The 20,657-nt window shown below is 39.4% G+C and overlaps 1 protein-coding gene and 1 long non-coding RNA gene across 3 annotated transcripts in view; one reads left to right on the top strand and one right to left on the bottom strand.

Moving 5' to 3' along the window:
• Positions 1 to 20,657, bottom strand: part of CTDP1 (CTD phosphatase subunit 1) — a 143,269-nt gene that overhangs the window by 85,467 nt on the left and 37,145 nt on the right. Inside the window, exons 9-11 of one of the 2 annotated variants that reach the window (XM_075585529.1) lie at positions 8,283 to 8,424; positions 7,138 to 7,368; positions 1 to 116 (exon numbers count right to left, since the gene is read on the bottom strand). The exon at positions 1 to 116 is cut by the window's left edge and continues 53 nt beyond it. In XM_075585529.1, the coding sequence (XP_075441644.1) occupies positions 1 to 116; positions 7,138 to 7,368; positions 8,283 to 8,424 (489 nt within the window). Of the gene's footprint in view, positions 117 to 6,029; positions 6,530 to 7,137; positions 7,369 to 8,282; positions 8,425 to 20,657 lie in introns of those variants that run through there. The other variant, XM_075585531.1, reaches the window with a different exon arrangement.
• On the top strand, positions 14,074 to 20,252 carry LOC142486960 (uncharacterized). The gene is made up of 2 exons (XR_012799095.1): positions 14,074 to 14,787; positions 19,471 to 20,252. It is a non-coding gene; the product is annotated as an uncharacterized LOC142486960 (long non-coding RNA).

Raw genomic sequence — 20,657 nt, 5'->3', positions numbered from 1 at the left:
TCTCAGACATACTCGGCTGACGTTTTCTCCGGGATGGGCCGGATTGCTCTTCGTCCGGACTGGCTGTGGGCAGCTCCTCATCGTCAAACAGTTGCTCTTGATGTGGCTGAACAACTCTGTCAAATGACAAAGGTTTCCAGAGGTGAAATCAATCAAACCCACGGTTTACATAACATTGAGCAAGGTGCTCTTTGTGGCGTTGCCACCAACGGATAGTTTACTACATGGATTATAAATAGGACCTCTTCATCATGAGCTGGAGGAAGGTATTCATTACTTGTTTCCCAATATATTGTGTCTCAAAATCGAGCATGCAGATGTATTTCTTCAGCTATTTGAATGTAACATATCTGAACAGCCATTATTCCCTTCCAAAAGAAACTACAATTGAGAAGAGAATCCCACAGTATAAGGCGATACCACAGGGAATCAATTTACAAACCATTATAAAAAAAAATGTACACATTGACCTGGAGTTATACATTAATTATTTATAAAGTTGTTCTCAGCACATCTATTCTGTGATTAAAGCCCTGGCTGAGCTTTTCTGATCTACAGAAGCTCAATATCTGGTTTCATATCTGTATGACACATTGCAATACAAATACTGTATAAAGGCTACAACAATTAAAAATTAAATTGTAAAAACCTAATTTGCACCAAAATGAAAAGCTACTGGATAATTACACAAAACTGCAAAATGTAAAAAAAAAAAAAAAATATTACTTTTTTCCTGTTTTGTTAAGATATAAATAGGTGGAAATGCTCCGTTTTCGGAAATCTTGGCATAACAGGGAGCACATCCACTCAAAAAACAGGGAACTAGAAAGTGTGATAACAGCCATTATTCAATGTCCATTCAATTCTCCTGGTCACGTTGGGAGAACAGGGGCTCAGCTGAATTGAGGGATTCCTGGACCATAATGTGTGCGATTTAGAAGCCCCCTAGATCATTCTTAAGAAAACATGTCACTGGAGTTTGGAAATAAATATTTTATTTTAAAATTGGGAGTTGATTGACAGAAGTTGATCTTTTTCATCAAGCATTTTACACCACCTACTACTCCCTCTCTGTTACAGAGCAGGTAGAAAAGCGGGTAGGGTCCTTTGCCATGGTGGATTCCATTAAATGGACAGTGACTTCACACAAACAGGGAGTAGCTAAATTCAAATGACCACCAAGACTTGTTTATAGACACACACACTTAAGGGTCAATTGGTCCGTCCTGAAGGGCTAGTACACCCGAGGGTGCATTAGCAGAGTACAGATACTATAAGCAGTGTTGCTGGGTAGGGTAAGGCTGTGTGTAACTAAATTGATCATGTGTAAATCATAACTGTCCTCATCCCAATCGAGGGTGTATAATTATACAGCACACATTTAATTGGGCCTTCTAGGTTCATGATTACCTAAAAAATATTGTGTATTAATGTTGGGAGATGCAGTGAGAAGAGCCAGCTGAAGAAATTAAAATTGCTTTCACAAATTGGCAAACATCAGCATCATAACATAATATAAAGGAAAAGGGGGTTACTTGGAAAAAAACATTCATATTATAAAAACAAGATAAATAAATGAGACTTACTTATGGTGGGTGTGTCTTGTTCATAAGGCTGGATCCACATTTCTACCCACAAAGATTTAACTCATAAGCAGACAAATTTAGAATGGAATACTGCTAGGTTACCGAGGGGACCATTATGCTGGAGGTTCCAGTAAAGCTTTACTGACAACAGAAACCAAAAGGTTTCCTTGCTGTCCGATTACAGTGATAGACATGCTACGCGCTCATCTTCTTTAAAGGAACAGCTTGAATAATGCTCAGACACTATCTAAAAAGGTCAATAATTGAGAAGTTGTTTCCTTAACAGTCCATGTTTATATAGAAGAGTATATAAGACTCAGGGGGGTAATTCATTAAGCAACTCTAAAACAAAAATCCTTAGAGGAGCAATTCCTTATCTTTGCTTCTGTGGTTTTATTTGTTATCCCTGTCAGCTTTTAATCCACCTGCCTGGGTGCACAGATTATCAATTCTTAAATCAAAATAAAAGTTTACATATGCACCAACGTGTCCTTGGAATGACAAAGTATTTTTAATTGAACACAACATTTCAGTCCTGTTCCAGAACCTCCCTGAAACGTTAGAGGGAATAAAAAGTACTGTACCTGTGAATGCCCATTTCAACTTTATTTTGATAATATACATATCTTGAAAAAGGCCCAATTGGGACCTAAAATGTTGAGCTTTCAACACCTTTTTGACCCCGCGAGAACCTATCCTTGTGGTCTTCGGTTGTATTTTTCAATACATGGACCACACGCACTTTTTTACAGAATCTGTAGATCATAATTATATGGTTTAATGTTCCTTCCCCACATATTACAGAAAAGTTACAAACCCCAAAGGATTTTGTGGCAAGAACCAAGCCAAGATTGAAAGAGAGAACCCTCTCCATTTCAACGTCAGGTTGGAATAAGTCCAAAATACACAGGTCCCGAGAAACCTCCCTAATGTTGGCTCCATCTCCACAGTTGCCGCCATAAAGATTAAAGCTGCAGTTCAGGCAATATCCTGCATGTGTTTTTTTTTTAATAAATCAGTTCTGAAGTAAGAAAAAATACTTTTAGCATTTTCTGTTTTAAAAAACAACAACTTTGAAAGACCAATTTTCTTGTATTCTATTTTAACAACCATTTGCTAAGGCACTGCCCCTTCATGTCCTGTCACAAGCCCTGGCACACCCCTTTGTGAGCCCTGCCCTCACCCTTGCACATGTCAGTGCAGGAGTGCTCATGAATATTCATGAGCTTCCACTGAGTGACAGAAACAGAGGAAATACATTCCCCATATTTAAAGATGTCGCCAAACGTTGCTGATCAATAGACGGAGAACGAATTGACCAGCAGCTATGCAGTTCTTTAGGTAAGTAGAGATTGCCCACATGAAACTATTGAAGTAAAAAAAAAAAAACTATATATATTTTTTTTTTTAAAGCCTGAACTGCAGCTTTAATAAGACATGGGAGTAGCAGACACCCCATCATTCTGGGATTTCAGATTGACTCACTGGACCAAGTATATAAAGGCTGATATCCCCCAGTGTCAAAAGAAGGCACCTCTCTGTATGCTTTCAATATTTTGGAAAATGCCCTCCTATGCAGCTTCAATTCCCTTTTGTCCCCTCCTATAATGCAGCTTATGTAATGTAGCACCAGTATGACTTTTTGGCCAGTGAGCACTACAGCAGGGGTGCACAAACTGGGGGGTGCAGCAGTTAGAGGTCCTGCACTCTGCCCCCCAGGCATTTAAATTAAATGCCGGGGGGCCGCGCAAGGCCTCTATAAACACACTTGCCTTCCAGTGACGTGTTGTCATGGTCACGTAACGTCATTTGACGCCAGGGCCGAGCGGGGGATGTTAGTGCCATTTATATAAAAAGGATGTTAAATTCTTCTCCAGCACATTTAAGTAACTAAACAGCACACTGAATAGGAACCTACATAGCCACACGCTGAAACTTCAGAGAATAGAATTTCATTTTTATAAACTTTTAAATGAGTTAATGAAAGCACAAAAAATTGCAAATGTGATTTCTGATGTCTAGTTTTTAATGCATTGCTTGTTGATTTTACCAAGTACGGTATAGTGATGGGGTAGCAAACATAGGTGAATCCAGACCAGATGTCTGGGGCAATGCCATACTGAAATCATTTTTAACAATTATGGGGGTTCTTCATTAAACTGGGATATTGCCGATCTGAACACAATCGCACGGACTTTCCTCCTCAGGAGCAAGGATTGGCACTACTGTTGTCTAACGAATAACCCCTCCACCCCCACAAGCCTGTTAGTGAAGATAAATCATTCTGCTCATCACCACCTCAAAACCAAAATGGTTACATTAAAATAGGCAAGTTCCAAAAATATAATTTCCCAACTTATTTTTTTAAATCTTAAAAATGTTCAAAATTAAATGTTACGTATATAACAAAACGCAAAAAGTCTCTTATTCAGTTAATATTTCTACGCATTGTAAGTGAAAATAATTCCACAGCAAAAAGTGTAAAAACGAACACCAGATCCCTATAAATTATATAACCTTGTATAAAATGAAAGTGTGTCAGCTTGTCCTGCTGGCACCAGGCATTTGCCCTTGTATTTCATACAGAATGTCAATCACATGGTAATTTACCACCTAGTCCCCTCTGAATTTTCCGCTCACACTGGAGTTTGTGGTTTGACAGCCATAACCAGCTTCTTCAAATACAGTTACCTTAACTTTATTGCCAAATAATAGATTGCTATTAGAGCATGAAGTAAAGCTATAATTACCCTTTCACCACCGAGAAGGCACCATTGTAGTGTTCTACACATTATACATTGCTCCTCCATGAGATAGTTGTCACAACAGCAGCTTACGTTTCAAGAGTAACCCAAATACGCTTATTCAATTATCTTAATAAGCTGAGCAGGGTGTCTACCTTTAGATGCTTGCTGCTATTCCCTTATTACTACAAAGGTTAAAGCGATGCAGTGGTGCTGTGCCCATGATGCGGGGCAGGCACACGTACAAATGAGATGTATTACTTGGGTGCTTCTGCTTTACTGCTTGTGCCCCTTCAGGTCTTCGGCAAATCCAAGTGCTTTGTGGAACCAAACTCGGCATAGAATGCAGCTGAATGCAAGTAAATAAGCAGCAATATTATGTCAAACAGGGTCCTACAGAAGGCTATTGCACACCTTATTAAACGACCCAAAATAATGAATGGAATGAAGTGCCCTTCGATCACCTACTCCCTGGATCACTCACCACCATTTAACAGGTAAATCTTCAGATATGGGAATCAATTACACGACATTGTATTTCGTTTGGCAGCTACTTTCTGTACTTTTACTGAAGCAGACAGATTAAGGATGTTTAGCATTATTTTACATTGGGGCAGTCAGAGCAGAATATCAATGCCATACAAATGATCCATGTGGGTTTGTGTGAACAAGCCATTAGCATTTTAAAAAGGACACACACACACACACACACACACACACACACACACACACACACACACACACACACGTAACTCTTAATGCCATTTTTAATGAGTTAATATACTGAGCATCCTTTGATTTCTATAGCAGGTTTTAGCACAACTCCCCAGCAGTGCAAGATCTTTGTAAGGCCGTGCTTATAGTGCCGGCGGCGTCGCCCGAAAACAAATACATTGCCGCCGCCGCCGCCGACAAAGCAACGTCGCTGTCGCGGAAACTGGCAAAATTTGATTTTTCAAGGGCTGTCGCGTCACATGACGGCCCTTGAACAAATCAAATTGCCGGAATCCTGCAACCCCGCCGGGTGACGTCACCCGCCGTGTCGCCATCGACGCACTATAGGCACGGCCTTACTCTTTCCGGTTTGTGATTATTTGTTGCTAATATTCCCAGTAGTTTGTGCTGTAAACTGTAACAGATGTTACCTTAGTAATACAAGAATACATTGTAGCTGCTGAGTTACACTGATTGAAGGCGTGTTTGAAGATGAAAGGCAGCAATTAAGTGAACCCTGGGATGTAGAATCTTTGCTGATCGAGTTGCTCTCTTGTGATCGATCAGCAGCTTAGGTAATTAGTTTTCAATAAAAGTAATCAAATGCTGTATATATTAAGTGCCGCTTGGACTGCCTCTTTAAGTGGGAGTTTTATATAGTAGCCAATAGGGATCACAAGTGTCAAGAGCTTTCAATAAGCGCACAGAAAACAATTTTGCTTATTTATAAAAGACAATCCTTAGAATGGATGCTGTTAATGCTGATTAGGACAAGTATAATCCTGAGGTATATAATATAATAAATACATTTAAAAAAAACTGCAAGAGTGATGTAATGTGAGTAAGGAAATTTGGGAAGGGGTAGCATTGTTTTAGGAGTCACGACCAAGACAAATGCCACAGAAGAGCGGCCTGGAAAGCAAGAACACCGGGCGAGCACCCCGATCACTGCGACTCAGACAACAAACACTGAGGGCACAAGGCGCAGGAGCTAAACTTTTATTGCAGTTGTGTACAAAAAAGGTAGGTTACAAACAAGAAAACTAGATGTATATTTTTCAAATAGAAAAAGGCAATAGAAGAGCAACATTATATAAATGTATTTATGCAACAAGTATTGCACTCGCAAAAGGTGCAGCTCCACCTGAAAATAACCGCTATTAAAACATGAGATCAGTGCGATACCCAATAAAGCAGATTACCAGCCTCCATTTTTTTCCCCCTGCCATTTGTTATTTTTATCATTTTCATGTAAAAATGGCCTTGAGACTGTAGTGGAGTGTTTACATGGGACAGTAGGCGGTATATTCTTCACTCCAGGCAACAGAAAGAAGAAGAAAAACTTCGTGTTTTCCGTGGAGACTACAAGGCGCTTCATCAACAAAACTGGTCTTTTCCTGAGGTTGTGTTGAAATCTAATGCAACTACTTTAAGTGAGGAGATCTGCAAATCATTCTATGTTAGACCTATAAGATAGCCCGAAACCTAGAGAAAAGCAAACAAGAGCTTGTAAATCATTGCAGGGTCAACTGGGAGGGAATTAATGGTCTAGGAAGCCACCCAATATTTATATTGCGGCTGAAATAGATGAAGGTGGATACAAGAAACCATCAAACTGTACCCAAAATGACAGCGCAAACAGCTGACAAAAACATTATACGTCATGTTTTTACATTAACTTTTTATTTAAAAAAAAAAAAGGGGGGGGGGCGCGTGTGAGGAGGGTTGCTTCTAGTGGTCCACAACTGTGCTAGAAAACCATAAGCACTGGTTATACTAGGGATTCACAATATTTGTCTTGCAATCCTGCTTTTTGAGCTATAGTATACACAAGGGAAAATACAAGTTGGAGAGCACTAATTGCTCTTTTAATCTGATTCCTCAAGTAATAATAAAAAAAAAAAAATAATAATAAGAACAACAACCTGAGTAATTGACATCCTGCCAATTTTTTGCCCTGTAATGTTCGACATAACTCTGCAGAACACATACATTACATGAGAATCACGTGTAAGACATTTTTAGGAGGTGCATACACACACACACACTAAACAGCATAATAAGTAGGAGTCCCAGATTAGCGATTCATGTACCTGAAGGACGAGTGCTCTCCATGGACAGGTAAAGTCAGAGGTGGAGAAGGTGCCTGAATATATGGCGACTGGCTGGCACCTTGTGATCCCTTCCGGATAAGTTTCCCAGTAACCGGGTCGTAGAGACGGACTTCAGGACCGGGTTGAGGCTTCGGGTGGATAGGGGTAGGGTGGAAAAGTGGCGTTTGAAAACCGCTGTGTACATCAAGAAAGGTGGTGGGGCTAATTGTTCTGTAGGTAAAAGAAAAAAAACCCATCAGCTTTAGAAATCAGAACTGGAATGTGGCTGCTGTTGCAATTTCTTTAACGTATTGTTCATTTTTGAACTGTATAAAAAGATCATAATACATAAATGGTAAAAATAAAATGCTTACAAAACCCCTTAGGAGTTTGTCCACAATACATTTTATAGAACTCGAAGTGACCAATAGTTCTGTAACGTTTGCTTGATCGAATGGGGGGAGGGGAGCAGAAGTCTATGGATTCATGAATAAATTGCCTTTTAGGACTTGAAATGTAACCTCGTCATACACTTGACACGCCAATAACGACTTCAGCCATCCTGAACTTAATTCCATGTTACAAAATGACAGTCTATAATGGCTTGTACATGGCACAAAAATTAGCACTGAAGAAATGGTTTGCACCTTCCCCTATACTGTGCAAAAAAGGAGTTACATCTTCAACAACAGGCATGCTGTAACCCTTAAAGGGTCTATCCCTTCTAGGACCAAAGTGAACTAATTCCACTGACATGTGTAGGAGTCTCATCTAGATAATTGATACTTTCTGGTGTGACATAATTCACATTATATACACAACCTTATGACGAAGCAACGGAGTGTGGCGAAATGAGTAGGGTACGAGTGTTTCCTGAGTGACGATCCATAGCTGTGCAGCAAGCGGTGTTAGTTTCTGGGAGGACACGCCATGCCACACAGACCCTCAGCGCTCTAAACAGATGAGCTTTCATTCTGGTTTCTATTGTGTAGTGTTAGATTTGTGTCACATTGCAATTAACCATTTGTGTCTAGTGCAACCTACATATGTTATGTAGTCTTGCGCTCCTTTTCTAGAGATTTTGTTTTATTTTATATACATTCGGTCATACAGACAGTTAAACGTGACTCTGCGTTTGAACATACCGTTGAGACTTTATGTAATCTTCCTTCAAAGGAAACAGTTGTTCTTCTACTTTTTCCCATCGCTCCATACAACTCCAAAGCCAGTCCGGATTTACAATGTAAAGGTGCTTACAATTCTGAGCTTGCCGTACTTTCTCTGTACCTATTCAAGAAGGAAATGGGGTGAACGAGGGCCCAAAACAGCCGGTCTTAAATCAGAAACTATTCAAAACAGGTTTACTTTTCACTAAAATCTTTATGAAAGATCACTTTTTTGCACATTCAGCATGAAAAAAGTTGCTCGTTTCATTTTAAGAACAGAACACACTTTTACAAACACAGTAAAAGCCTTAATAATAAGTAGGTGAGCCCTCAAAAGGTTGCTCATGAATGAGAATGCTGTGCATGCAACCTCTATTTGGCAAAACATCAGATGTTTCATGAACAATGAAAGTTACATTATATCTTCCCCTGGGTCATTGTGGTTTCAGAAGGCTGACTAAAATCGGATGACAACGTGTCCGATCCATAATGTTATGCAATGTTTTTCTGTATTTGATGACAACACTAGTATGCAACTAAAAGCACATTTGAATCTTCTGGATACCCCTGTACAATGTCATGCTCTCATGGGCGCAGATGGGGATCAATAGGTTGATTTTCTCTCTTTGTGCACCAAGAGTTTGGATATATTAATTTGTTTCTAGTTGGACACTTGGGAGTCACCTCAGATTGCTTTGAGAAAATAATTAGATGTTAGTCAACAACTGGAGCTTCTTGCTCTCAGCAATATTTCATCCTACAGAACTGAAGGGCTGGACAGAAGCCATGGGCACTTATTCTAAACCAGCACCTCTGGGACCACAAAGTTATACACGCAGAGCACCAATTCCAATGTAGTTTTCAATTCTAGAACCAGTAAGCAGACGTAAAGAAAACTAGTGTCACACTAGCTCTCCTGTACTGCTATTGTCGTTCCATTTTGCATGAGAGCTTTATAGAGCACTGGCTCTAGCTACCTTTCACGGGCGCCCAGACCATTCGGGTGAAACAAATCAGGTCAAATGTATGGAGGCCGTTGCTGAACAATTCTGAGTCAATGGAATTCATTTCTAAACGGCATCAAGCCGATTCAAATTAAAAATGTTAATTTAAATGGTTACTTTGAACTACAAACATTGAAACGTATACATGCATTCATCCAATTCATTCTCATGTGGTCACAAATGTTAGATGTAGTTGGAAGAAGCTTGTCATTTGTTTGCATTCATCCCAACTGTCAACTCTGAAGGTTATTACTATTGTTACTGTAGAAGATTGCAGATAAAGGTCTCAATATATTACATAATCATATAAAACATGCTCATTTTTGTGAGCGGGGGTACATTTTTCCTCAAAGTATAATATTGCACATCAAAGTTGACGTGTTGACTATTTCATGCCTCAAAATCAAGAACACAGTCCATGTTTAGTTGTATTGATAATGAACTGGGAATAAACTTTGCATTATTATTTATAGTATGTTGGCGTTCGCATTCACAAGGCCTGCAGTCCATTGATTCCGGTACTCAGCGGCTCCATAAGGAAATAGTGCAGTGTTAGCCAGAAGAAAATACAATGTGCCAAGAGAAAAAGTGCTTTAGCAAAAGGGTCACATCTGCCAGGACCAGGGAGGTCAACCTTGCATCTAAACAAAATCAGCAGGTAAACAACAATTCTACACAGCACAAGCTGGCTTCCGCTCGACAAATCAATATGACTCTGGAGTACAAAAATAGAAGAAAAAAAAAATAGACAAGTTGTTGTAATAATAATAATAATTAAAAAAAAAAAAAAAAAAGAACAGGGGGACACACAAAATAAATACAATAAAGAAACACTGCCGCACGTGTCAAACTGCTGTCAATCACCAACCTATTCCTGGCAAGAGATTTAAAAATAAATGGACATTCATTTTATTTCCAAGATTAAACTGTTGGAAATAACCAACTAACATTCATGTTTCCCCCCCATTTTGTCCTAAAATATAACCGTCTACACAACCGTAGCATAACAGTTATCAAACCGGAGTTAATTATCAAAGTTCCTTATTGAAAGGTCTACAAAGTATGCAAGCAGGTAGTATTTTTGGGAGCCAGAGTAAAGGCAAAATAATGCGGCTTTATTCACAGAAAGGGGAGGAAAAACCATCACAGGAGGGGACAGCAACTAATACTTGTGAGTGGACTTGCTGCCCAATTTTTAGAGGAGACTAAATACAGTATTTGTTTTTGCTGCATAAGGTCCCCTGGTGTTTTCAGGACAACACCAGGGGACCTTATGCCAGCCTGAGAACGTCATAAGATTGTTGCTCGTTTTCCAGGGGAGAAAGAGTTTGCATTTTCACAGGGGGTGGGGTGCATGCAACCATGTGATCACAACATAAGCGACCACGTGGTTGTGATTCTGAATATGGCACGGCTGTATTTCCAGCAGCAAGATCTAGGGTTGGGCGTTAAAAAAAATAAAAAATAATAAAAAACACAACACGATATTGACAAGTAAAATCTAAATGAATAGCCAATAGAAAGCAAAAATGAAGACATTTGAAGTTCTGTAATATCAATTATTGCAATACAAGTATTGTAAAAATGTGTTTAATCCCTAATAAATGTAACAAGCAGATTGGTTCATTTAATATTTTACAAATAAAATCTACTTTTAAATTAAAATGGCACAATAAATTACCCCCTCTCCTGCACACAATTACTGTACCAACCTTTTATCCCTGATGTCGACAACAAGGGTAATCGGTGATTTAGAATACGGTTTTAGACGTGGCACGGTGAGAAATGGGTTAAGAGGAGAGTATTGGGACTCAGGAGAAGCAAAGGGGGCGGCAGGGTGGATAACAAGAAGACGCAGGGGTCGCACGTCTGATGGGGTTCCCCAAGAGCTGCTCCTCTTCACAAAACCAGGGTGTTAAGGGTTAAGATCTGTGTTTGCTTATTGCCATGTGTGTTGGGCAACCCTGTACACTGGAATGTTATTGACCCAGGAGGACAAAGGACACAAAACACTGCTGCAATCAATCTGAACCCCTTCAGTACATCTGCATCACCCCAAAGGCAGACAGCCTTTGGTGCAGCCAAAAGGTGTGAGCCATTTGTTGCAGTTAGCTGATGTTTGGTAATGTTAAAGCTGCTCTATTTTATTCTGAAACAGCAGGATATGGCAACTCCAGGATAAGATAAAAAGTATTTCATGCATCAGCAGTTCACAACAGAAAAAATAGAGTCACAAATGCACCAACGCGTTTCGTCCTGTGGGACTTTGTCAAGGTGTGTGATAGACAACAAATGATCTTACCCAAGTAGTGCTGCCATTTTGCGACAAAAACCGGACCGGCGCGACGTCATCGCTCAGCACCGAGGTCCGCCGCGTCAGAGTGACAGTCAGACAGGCCTTCCGGTGAACTGGTGCTCGATGACGTCACTCACACATGACCAAACCCTGTATAGATGCGAAGCAAGGCGCCACCCCTACCAGGCTCTCGGCGCTAGTGTAGCACTATACAAACATAACTTTATTAACAAATTAACGAAACGCGTTGGTGACTATTTTTTCTGTTGTGAACTGCTGATGCATTAAATACTTTTTATCTTATCCTGGAGTAGCCTATATATTTCTACCTGCTGTGCACCTTTGCTCCCCTACTGTTTTCGTATCTACTCTTCAGGACTGCACGCTACCCACGGGACCCTGCACATTGGATTCGCCTTACCCCTAGGGGCAGGTAACGGCAGTTGCCCTCATATTCGTTACCGTGTGCCTCTATTTTGGGGATGTATCATATACAAGGGTATATTGTTTTATAACCATTGCTGTGATAGTCCAAGGGACATCACTAGGTTATTTGGCCTTTGGCTCTTCATTTATGGACATTTATATTGCTGAAAAGGTGCAGTGTGATTTCTTGTGGTCTCATAAAAAACATGATGAACATTATTACTACCAGTGCACACATTGAATATTGAGCACCACTGTTTCTCTTCAATCTATTTTATTCTGAAACTCTCCAGTCTAGTGATGTACCGAGTACCCGGAACATTTTAAACTACCTGGACATTACCCGGACCTGGCAACTGAGAAGTGGGCCCGGTGCCGGGTAATGTCAGGATATCTGAAAATAATCACTACCTGTGGCAGCATCAGAAGTGTCTTCAGCCGGCGTGGGAGCTGCAGGAATTAATCCATTACACAGCACAGCAGCAGGTAAGCAGTGTGAGCCGGGGAACCATGTGACCAGAGCAGGAGCGTTCCTATTGGACAGCTGTCTGTCCAATAGGAACGCTCCTGCTCCCGTCACATGGTTCCCCGGCTCACACTGCTTACTTGCTGCTGTGTAATGGATTAATTCCTGCAACTATTGATTTTGTCCGGATACCCGTTACCCTTTTTATTTTTTTATATATAAAACATTACCCGGTACAACACTACTCCCGTCCTTTTATCACCTGTACCCAATGTTTCAACTTCGAACCCCCTTCAAAGTAACAAATGAACATTGAACATATCAACCGTATGCAATTAAACCCTGTGCTGGGGAAAAAACAAAAAAAGTGCTAGAAATGTACACACCAGTTCACACATTGCTGACAAAATTATTTGTTTACAGCACAAATCTACCCTAGCCATTCTCCGCTAATTCCATAGATGTTTAAATCAAGAATGACGTGCCTCCCATATAGATCCCTTTGTGCCAGAAGGGACCAGGCTTCTGCTCCAGTTGCTCGAGACATTTCTCATTGTTGCTTACTACACACTGCCATTCATTTACAGCATAGTCTACGATGAAGAGCACATTTATTTAAAAAGCCTTCAAACATCTGTTAAATTCTATTTACAATTAAACAATTTATTTTTTAAATTATGTATCAAATTACAATTAAAAAGGAAGAAATTTTTTTTTTTTTTAAATATGTTTGAAGCCGGGTGTCTCCGGGAGTTGAGCCACATTAATTTCAGCTTCGGGGACCCCCTGCTCCTCGAGATACTCGCCTCCACAGTAGGTGCACCGCAGGTTTAAAAAGGTCATGGTGACGCGGGCCAATGAAAAGCCGGAAGGGACGAGGTCACTGCCTTGTATTGGTCCGCGTGACGGGGGAGCTTTAAATCTGCCGTTTCGATAGCCCTGCCAGAGCTGCTATCGTCACCTCATACAGGTATGTATCTAGGGAACCTGGAGACCCCTTGTATGTATCGGGAGACCTCTTGCTTCCCACCTATAACTATATTTTAAAAATAAAAAAGTTAAACAGGAATGCATGATTGCTACAGTTCAAGCAATATCCTACGTGTGCTTTTTAAATAAATCAGTTCTATGAAAAAATACTTATAGCATTTTTTTTATAAATAATTTTTAAAGACTTTTTTTATGATTCTAATGTAGCAAGCATTTTTGTTTCATAGAAAGCATTTACAAAGTCACATCCCCTTCCCCTACTTCGACAGGCTCTGGCTCTTGAGCCCTGCCCTCTCTCTAGCAGCGCACCAATCTTATCTACTAGTGCCTGCCTGGTCACATGATCTTCCACACAGAACCTTGCATTGTGGGTAATGTTCCACAGCAATAACGGAATTAAATAATCGATCGCTTTGCTCTGAGTTACAGGAGAACGGATCGATCTGCAATTTAGCTAATCACTTGTCAGTGTTTTTTTTTTTGTTTGTTTTTTAACGGCAGCTTCAAGACACTATAGAGCAATAAGGCAAGAACTACGCGCGTCCTATATTACCTGAAAGTGCGCTGACGAAGTTGAGACACTGACGAAGTTGAGACATTAGGGGGTCTGGCATAACAACATAACAGCATTTAGGATGAAGCCATTTTGTGTGAATATTGCAATCCGCCATTTTGTCTTGTCTTTGTGAGTCTAATTTCTGTGTTTCATTTCTGTATAAACAAATGTGTGAAGCAGAGAAAGGAATGTTTTCGCTCTTATTGACTCTTCCTCATCCAATCAGCTTCAAATTGAAAGTGTAAACAGGCTAAAAGTTATGAGAACCCATGAGATAAGTTTAGATTCTTGCAGTAGAATTTATTCTCATAACATATTGCTAGGCGACAGAATAGGCACATCCCATTTAACCCCAGAATGGTTTCTAGCTGACAGGTAGTTATACAATATTGTTATGTATTACAAAATGACATCAACTTTAATATTGTTATGTATTACAAAATGAGGTAATGTTTAGTGACGTGCAAGCCCCCCCATAAAGGGGTGGAGCTTTAGGATTTAGGGTATAAATATATGGCATATCGTGTTATTATTTAGAGAGCTTTTGTTTTGAAGCTGTCTCCGTTGTGCACTTGACTTGAATAAATTCACGTGTTATTCTGTTTCAAAATAACCTCACACTGTGTTTTTTATTTACGCTTTCGACAGATGGCGCAATCCGAAGTAGGGACTCAATATCATCGGAATCGAGCACCCGGATGAATCACTCCTCCATCACTCAAACCTGAGCTCACATATGAATCAAGGTAAGGCTACCTACATTTTTTAGACAAACAGCCTGATTAAATTGTTTTGAGTGGTGCGTGGAGCTGATTTTTGAACGGTGTCTTATCTGATGTGACGAGTAAGAATCCCTAGCAGTTTCACGTGAATTTATTATTCTCTGTTCCTGTATTCATTTTAAAGTGTAAGAGTTGTTAAGAGTTGTTAGGGGCTAAGGTAAGAGTCCCGTTAAAGGTTTTGGTGTTTTGGTGATGAAAGTGAGTGTTTTTGTGCTTAAAGGGATTGTTTTCAGACCGTCCTGGGTTGTGATAAATATTTTTGTTGTCGGAGCAGGACGGGTCCCTGATTGTACATTTGCTCTGTTTTGTCATTTACATACCAAGTGAGTTCATGGATATCTGGTTAGAAGGTCTTATCTGTATCCATGTTATAAAAGTATAAGGTTTATCAGGACTGGGTTGGACCCGCTGAAGTGATTCAAGTTTTTCTTTGGTATAGTTATGGTGAGAAAATGTGATTGGGGAACAGTCTCGTGACAGGTCCTTATCTGCATATTTACACTATTCAGAACAATAACATGCCAAAAGAGTTGTACGTAATCAGCTTGCGTTGATTATTGTAACGCTAAATTGTACAGGTCAATTAACAGTTGATTGCTGTAGCCGAAGTATTGTACAGGTCAATTAAATTTGATTTCTGTAACAGAAGAAGTATTGTACAGGTCAATTAAATTTGATTTCTGTAACAGGGGAATAATGGGAAACCAAAAATTCTCAAAGGATTGTGTGTCTGCAGACGAAAATAATAAAGAATGAATACATAGACCGAAAAGAGACAATATAAATATTTTGTTGGCCAGTGAATGGCACTGTTTTTGTTTGTACTATTATCAACTAATTGTGCAGATGTTTAAATGAAAGAGGGGTCTTTTTCTGTGGGATTGATAAGCTCAGGGAGCGCCGTCTCGTGTGTTTTTGAATCCCACAGGGAAACATACCTTACGTTAATATGGGTCAAAAGAATTCTGTTGAGGGACAGAAGGGTCCCGCTGTATTAATTTTTACTATTGCCAGGACAGAAGTTAATATAATAACAAGTGAAAAAGAAAGTGAATAGGAAAGAAATAGCAAGTGAATTTGCCGATAGATAATTAAGGCATATGTGGTGTTGAGGAAGTAGAGGGTTATTTTTATGAAAAGTTTATATGCAAAAATTGGGATAAAATTAGAGACTGTGTGTATATTGTTTGGAAGGGACATAAAGTGTTATAAGTGTAAAAAGGTAGGACATGTTGCCAGTAATTGCAGAGCAGCCCTAAGAGAGAGAGTAGAAGAAAAAGAATAGAATTGAAAAGATTTGTTCGTACTGGCCACACGAATAGGTCTTTTGAACCAGAAAATATTCTTTTTCCTTCTGTTCTAATGGCAACTAGAAAGAGAATAAAAGCAGGTTATTTATATGAGAAGCTGTGTAGGAGAGAAGTTTGTGTCTATGTTCTTTGGGTGTCTGTATTGTGTGTGTTCTGTATTGTGTGTAACCAGTAAAAACACATGGAATATTTTGTGTTTAAAAATATGGGTAAAAGCTCATAAGCATTGTTTGAAGTATATATTGTATTGTATGTTTTCATGTATAGAACGCCATTAATAGGCTCAGCGCTTCACAGGAGTGGTGCATGTCGTAATCATATAGTTATCAAATGGTAAAGGTAAGAGGTCATAGAATAAGTGATCCAGACATAAAAGTAAAAGTTGAGCAAAGAGAAGTCACTGCTCTGAGGAGCTTACAATCTACTTGGTAGGTAGGGAGAGCATACAGAAACAGTAGGACTTGATTAGAAACCAGGAGAGGAATTTCAGGAGGGGAAACGCAGAATCAGAGTTTAAAGAGTAGAGTGATTCTCGCAGCAGCGTTTGGGATAGATAGTAGGGAAGACAGGTGAAAGTCAGGAAGCTGGGATAGCAGGGGATTACAGTAATCAAGAGGGGAGATAATAAGGGTCTGAATCAGAGTTTTTAATAGTTGAGCAACAGAGGAACAGGTGTATCTTTGTGATATTGTGGAGGAAAAAGCGACAGTTATAGAAATGTTTTGAATGAAAGAGGAGAATATGAGAGAGGAGTTGGGAGTGACCCCTAAGCAGCGTGCTTGAGCTACTGGATGGAAGATTCAAGAGTAATGTGGAAGGAGATAATAGGGTCAGGTTTGGGAGGAAGTATGAGGAACTCTGTTTTTGCCATGTTTAATTTAAGGCGAAAGAGGATCTTCCAGGATGAGATAACAGAGAGACATTCAGAAACGTAGGTTTGTATGGCAGGTGTAAGGTCAGGGGTTGAAAAGTAAATGAGGGTGTTGTCAGCATAGTGGTGATATTTAAACCTAAGAAATGTTATTAGGTCACCTAGAGAGAGTGTGTACAGAGAAAAGAGAAGAGTGTGGTCCACAGAGGCAAATGCTTCAGAGAGGTGGAGTAATAGGAGCAGAGTGTGATGACCTCTGTCTTGGGCAGCATGTAATTCATGAGTTATTTTAGTGAGAATTGTCTCCGTGGAGGGAGCAGTGCAGATGTCAGATTGTAGAGGGTTAAGGAGAGAATGGGTGTGAGAAAATGGAGCAAGCAGGAGAATGCAAGACAAGTTCAGTAGTTAGAAAGAGAGGTAGGGTCAAGCTTGCTATTTTTGAGTCATGGTATAACTATTACATGTTTGAAGGAGAATGGAAATGTAGCAGATTAGAGGGAGAAGAGGAGATCAACAGTGATGGTGACACTCTTTTGAGACAGTGGAAAAAGAGTCAAGGAAAGCAGGCAGAGAGTTGGAAGCAAAGTAGGATAGGAGGAAAAAGAGGGAATGTTCTGGTGTATGGATTCAACCTCTTTCTTAAAAATAGTCAGCAAAAGTCCTGAGGTGAGATGAAGGAAGAATTTGTGTGGGGTAGACTTATGAGTGTTGATTAATGGAAAGAAATAGGTTTGTGTAGCTTGAGAAAGGACAGAATTGCAACAGGATAGCATAAATTTGTAGTGAATTAAATCAGTGAAACTATGAAAGTTCATACAGAAGGCATTAAAGAGAACTGAGTGGAGGGAGATAGCATGAGCGTGTGGCGTTATTTGTGTGTTAAGAAGTTATATGAACCTCAGCTATATAAAGGCCCGTTGGTTAATTTTTGAAAGGTCATAAAAAATGTAGTTCTTAGGGCTCTGGATAAAGCTCCATGTATTTAAACTTTAAGCAAAAGTTCCAATCCAATAATAATTATTTTTAGGAGGAAGCGGTGGTGTGTCATTATCTTATCTTTTCAGGGTCAATTGGCGAAACGCCCAGAAACAAAATGGCTCTTTGCCCGGAAACAAGTCTTATAGAAAATATTTTTTCTTTAGTCAGATGAATATGCAGAGTGTCTTTAAAATGATAAAGCTGACCGTGTGCTCAGCACTGTGCAAAGAGATTATATAAAGCAAGACATTAGTGTGAAGTCTTATACAAAATCATTTGTCTATTAACTGAATATGTGATATATTTTATAATTTTTAACCATTTATTTTTCCATTGGTGTTCTATTTTATTATAAGAAGTAGTTATTGTTAAAATATTTTTAGAATGTTTTGCCAAAGTGGTGCATTTGGAGGCACCTCTCGTTTTTGGATATGTTCTAGGTATAGAGTTAAAGGACAGGTGATATATAGTGGCAAATACAGTTACATAAGTGAGCAGGGTATATATTATATGCAAGGCATTTCACATTTTAGCAGAATAGTTACAATGGAGTGTTTGGGGTGGAGGCCTGACTGGAATTGGCTAGGGGTATTTGTCTTAGTATAGTAATTGTTTAATTGGGAGTGAACACATTTTTGTCCATGACTTTGGATAGTAGTGTATTGCAATGTATGACTTTATATATATAGCGTCAAAAATGTTCTCAGCACTTCATAAAGAATACAGTAGAGGGAATTATGATAGAATAGTAAGTGCAGCAAAATCAGACAATAGGAAAGGAAATCCCTGCCCTTAAGAGCTTACAATCTAAGGTTTAAGGGAAATTTACAGAGATAGCAGGTGAGGGAATAAGTGCTGTAGATGGCAGTGCTTGGCCACAATGGGTGTGGTAGGAGTGACTGTGTGTGAAATAATAGCCATGAGTGCAGGCTATTGGGATGTTTAATTTGTGGGGCAAGTTTTAAGGTTAGTTAGTATTTTATGAAAAGGTTGATACCATTTGCATCGGAGGAGATGATAGTGAGGCATGAATGAGAGCAAGTGTGTATTGGGAGAAGAGATATTGGTCTGTAGTTTGAGACAGTGTTTTTGTCCCCACTTTTGAAGATTGGGACAGCTCTGGTAGTTTTCCAGGTTTTAGGGATATGGCCTGTAGACAGGATAGAGTTGATTATGGAAGCAATTGGTTTGACAATGACTGAGGCCCAAAGCCTTAGGAACTTAGATTGTAGTGCAGTAAAGTCCACATTAGCTGCTTAGTTTTAAATATGAGGAGCATTAATAGGAGATACCTCTGTCTATATGTGGATGCTAAGACAGGAGTAAACACATTGATACAAGAATTTAGTCCTAGGTATAAATTATCTCCCTATGAGACACTTATGGGATGACTTATGACTATCAGTAGTTCAAAGGAACAAATTAAGGACCATCTATTGGTAATTAATTGTTTTATAAGTATTGTATGCCACTAATATATTTTTTGAGTCTCTCTAGGCATAAGGTATGATAAAAGTGCACCTACACGAGACGGAGTTAAAGGTCAAGTAGTTCCTAAACAAGCATGCTCTTCATCCCAGATGAAAGGGCCCGTACTAACCACCAATACAGCAATTAAAGTGGCAGAGTTCTTTTCCTGGACCCAAAGTACAGTAAAGCTCGTTCCAGTTCCACCAAACGTTCCAGCGACATCAAAGACCAAAGTCACCTAAAGCACAGCCGCATCAAGTTAACGTCTTGCCGAGTCAAAACTCTAACCGTTAACCAACGAGGAAAATAAGATACCAGGCAGAGGCCTGGTCTTATCAGGAACATTTCATTTTTTCAAAGACTCAAAACATTCTATTTTTTAGAGACTCAATATTCCTGATTTCTATCAGAACATTTCATTTTTCAGAGACTCAATATTTTTATTTTTTAGAGTGTGTTTAAGTTAGAAATTTAAGGTGTATGTAGAAATGAGCCTTGATGGGAGGATTGGTTTCCTGGAAGTGAGGCTTGTGAAAACTCTTGTATGTGTTTTGGCAGTACTCATCACTCTCTATGTATGTGTCATATGCAGCAAAACTTTGATCCAGAAGTGTGTTGCACCTCCAACGAGAGGAGGGGGTCACCCAGGGGGTGTGTCAGCCACAAGGATAGGATCATAAGTCAGCCATGTTGACCATCGCAGACATTGTCTGTTCTGATATTCAGAGTGAATGATGTATACAATGCGTGCAGGGGTGAGGATCATGCATTTCGCTTCCACAGATACCAAACCCCTTCAATTCTCAGTAATAGCTGAAAGTATATGATGATAGAGATAGATGCAATTTCCTTTATCTAGCAACTGCATATCCAAAGAAAGGTTGCTTGCATAAAATAAGGTTTTTAGTATTATGTGTATAATTTCTGTATTTTCCCATTTTTTAAGGGAACCTCTTTAAAGGGTGTATCACACACTAGGAACAAGAATCAATTTATGGGTCAAGTGTCTCCACCAAACAATGAAACCTGTGTAAAAATGTATGTTCAGTCAGATAACAATTTACAGGAAGGATGTGGCCTTAATTTTGCAGTTTTTAATTTCATCATTAAACCAAGAACAGGTTCAGATCAGGCTTATGGCCTTACAAAACAGAATGGCTTTAGATTACATTTTAGCATCAAAAGGAGGTGTATGTGCCCTAATT

The sequence above is a fragment of the Ascaphus truei genome, chromosome 2, assembly GCF_040206685.1.
Source record: "Ascaphus truei isolate aAscTru1 chromosome 2, aAscTru1.hap1, whole genome shotgun sequence".
Classification (NCBI taxonomy): domain Eukaryota; kingdom Metazoa; phylum Chordata; class Amphibia; order Anura; family Ascaphidae; genus Ascaphus; species Ascaphus truei.
The sequence above is the reverse complement of the archived record's forward strand: the minus strand, read 5'-3'. Positions and strand labels throughout refer to the sequence as shown.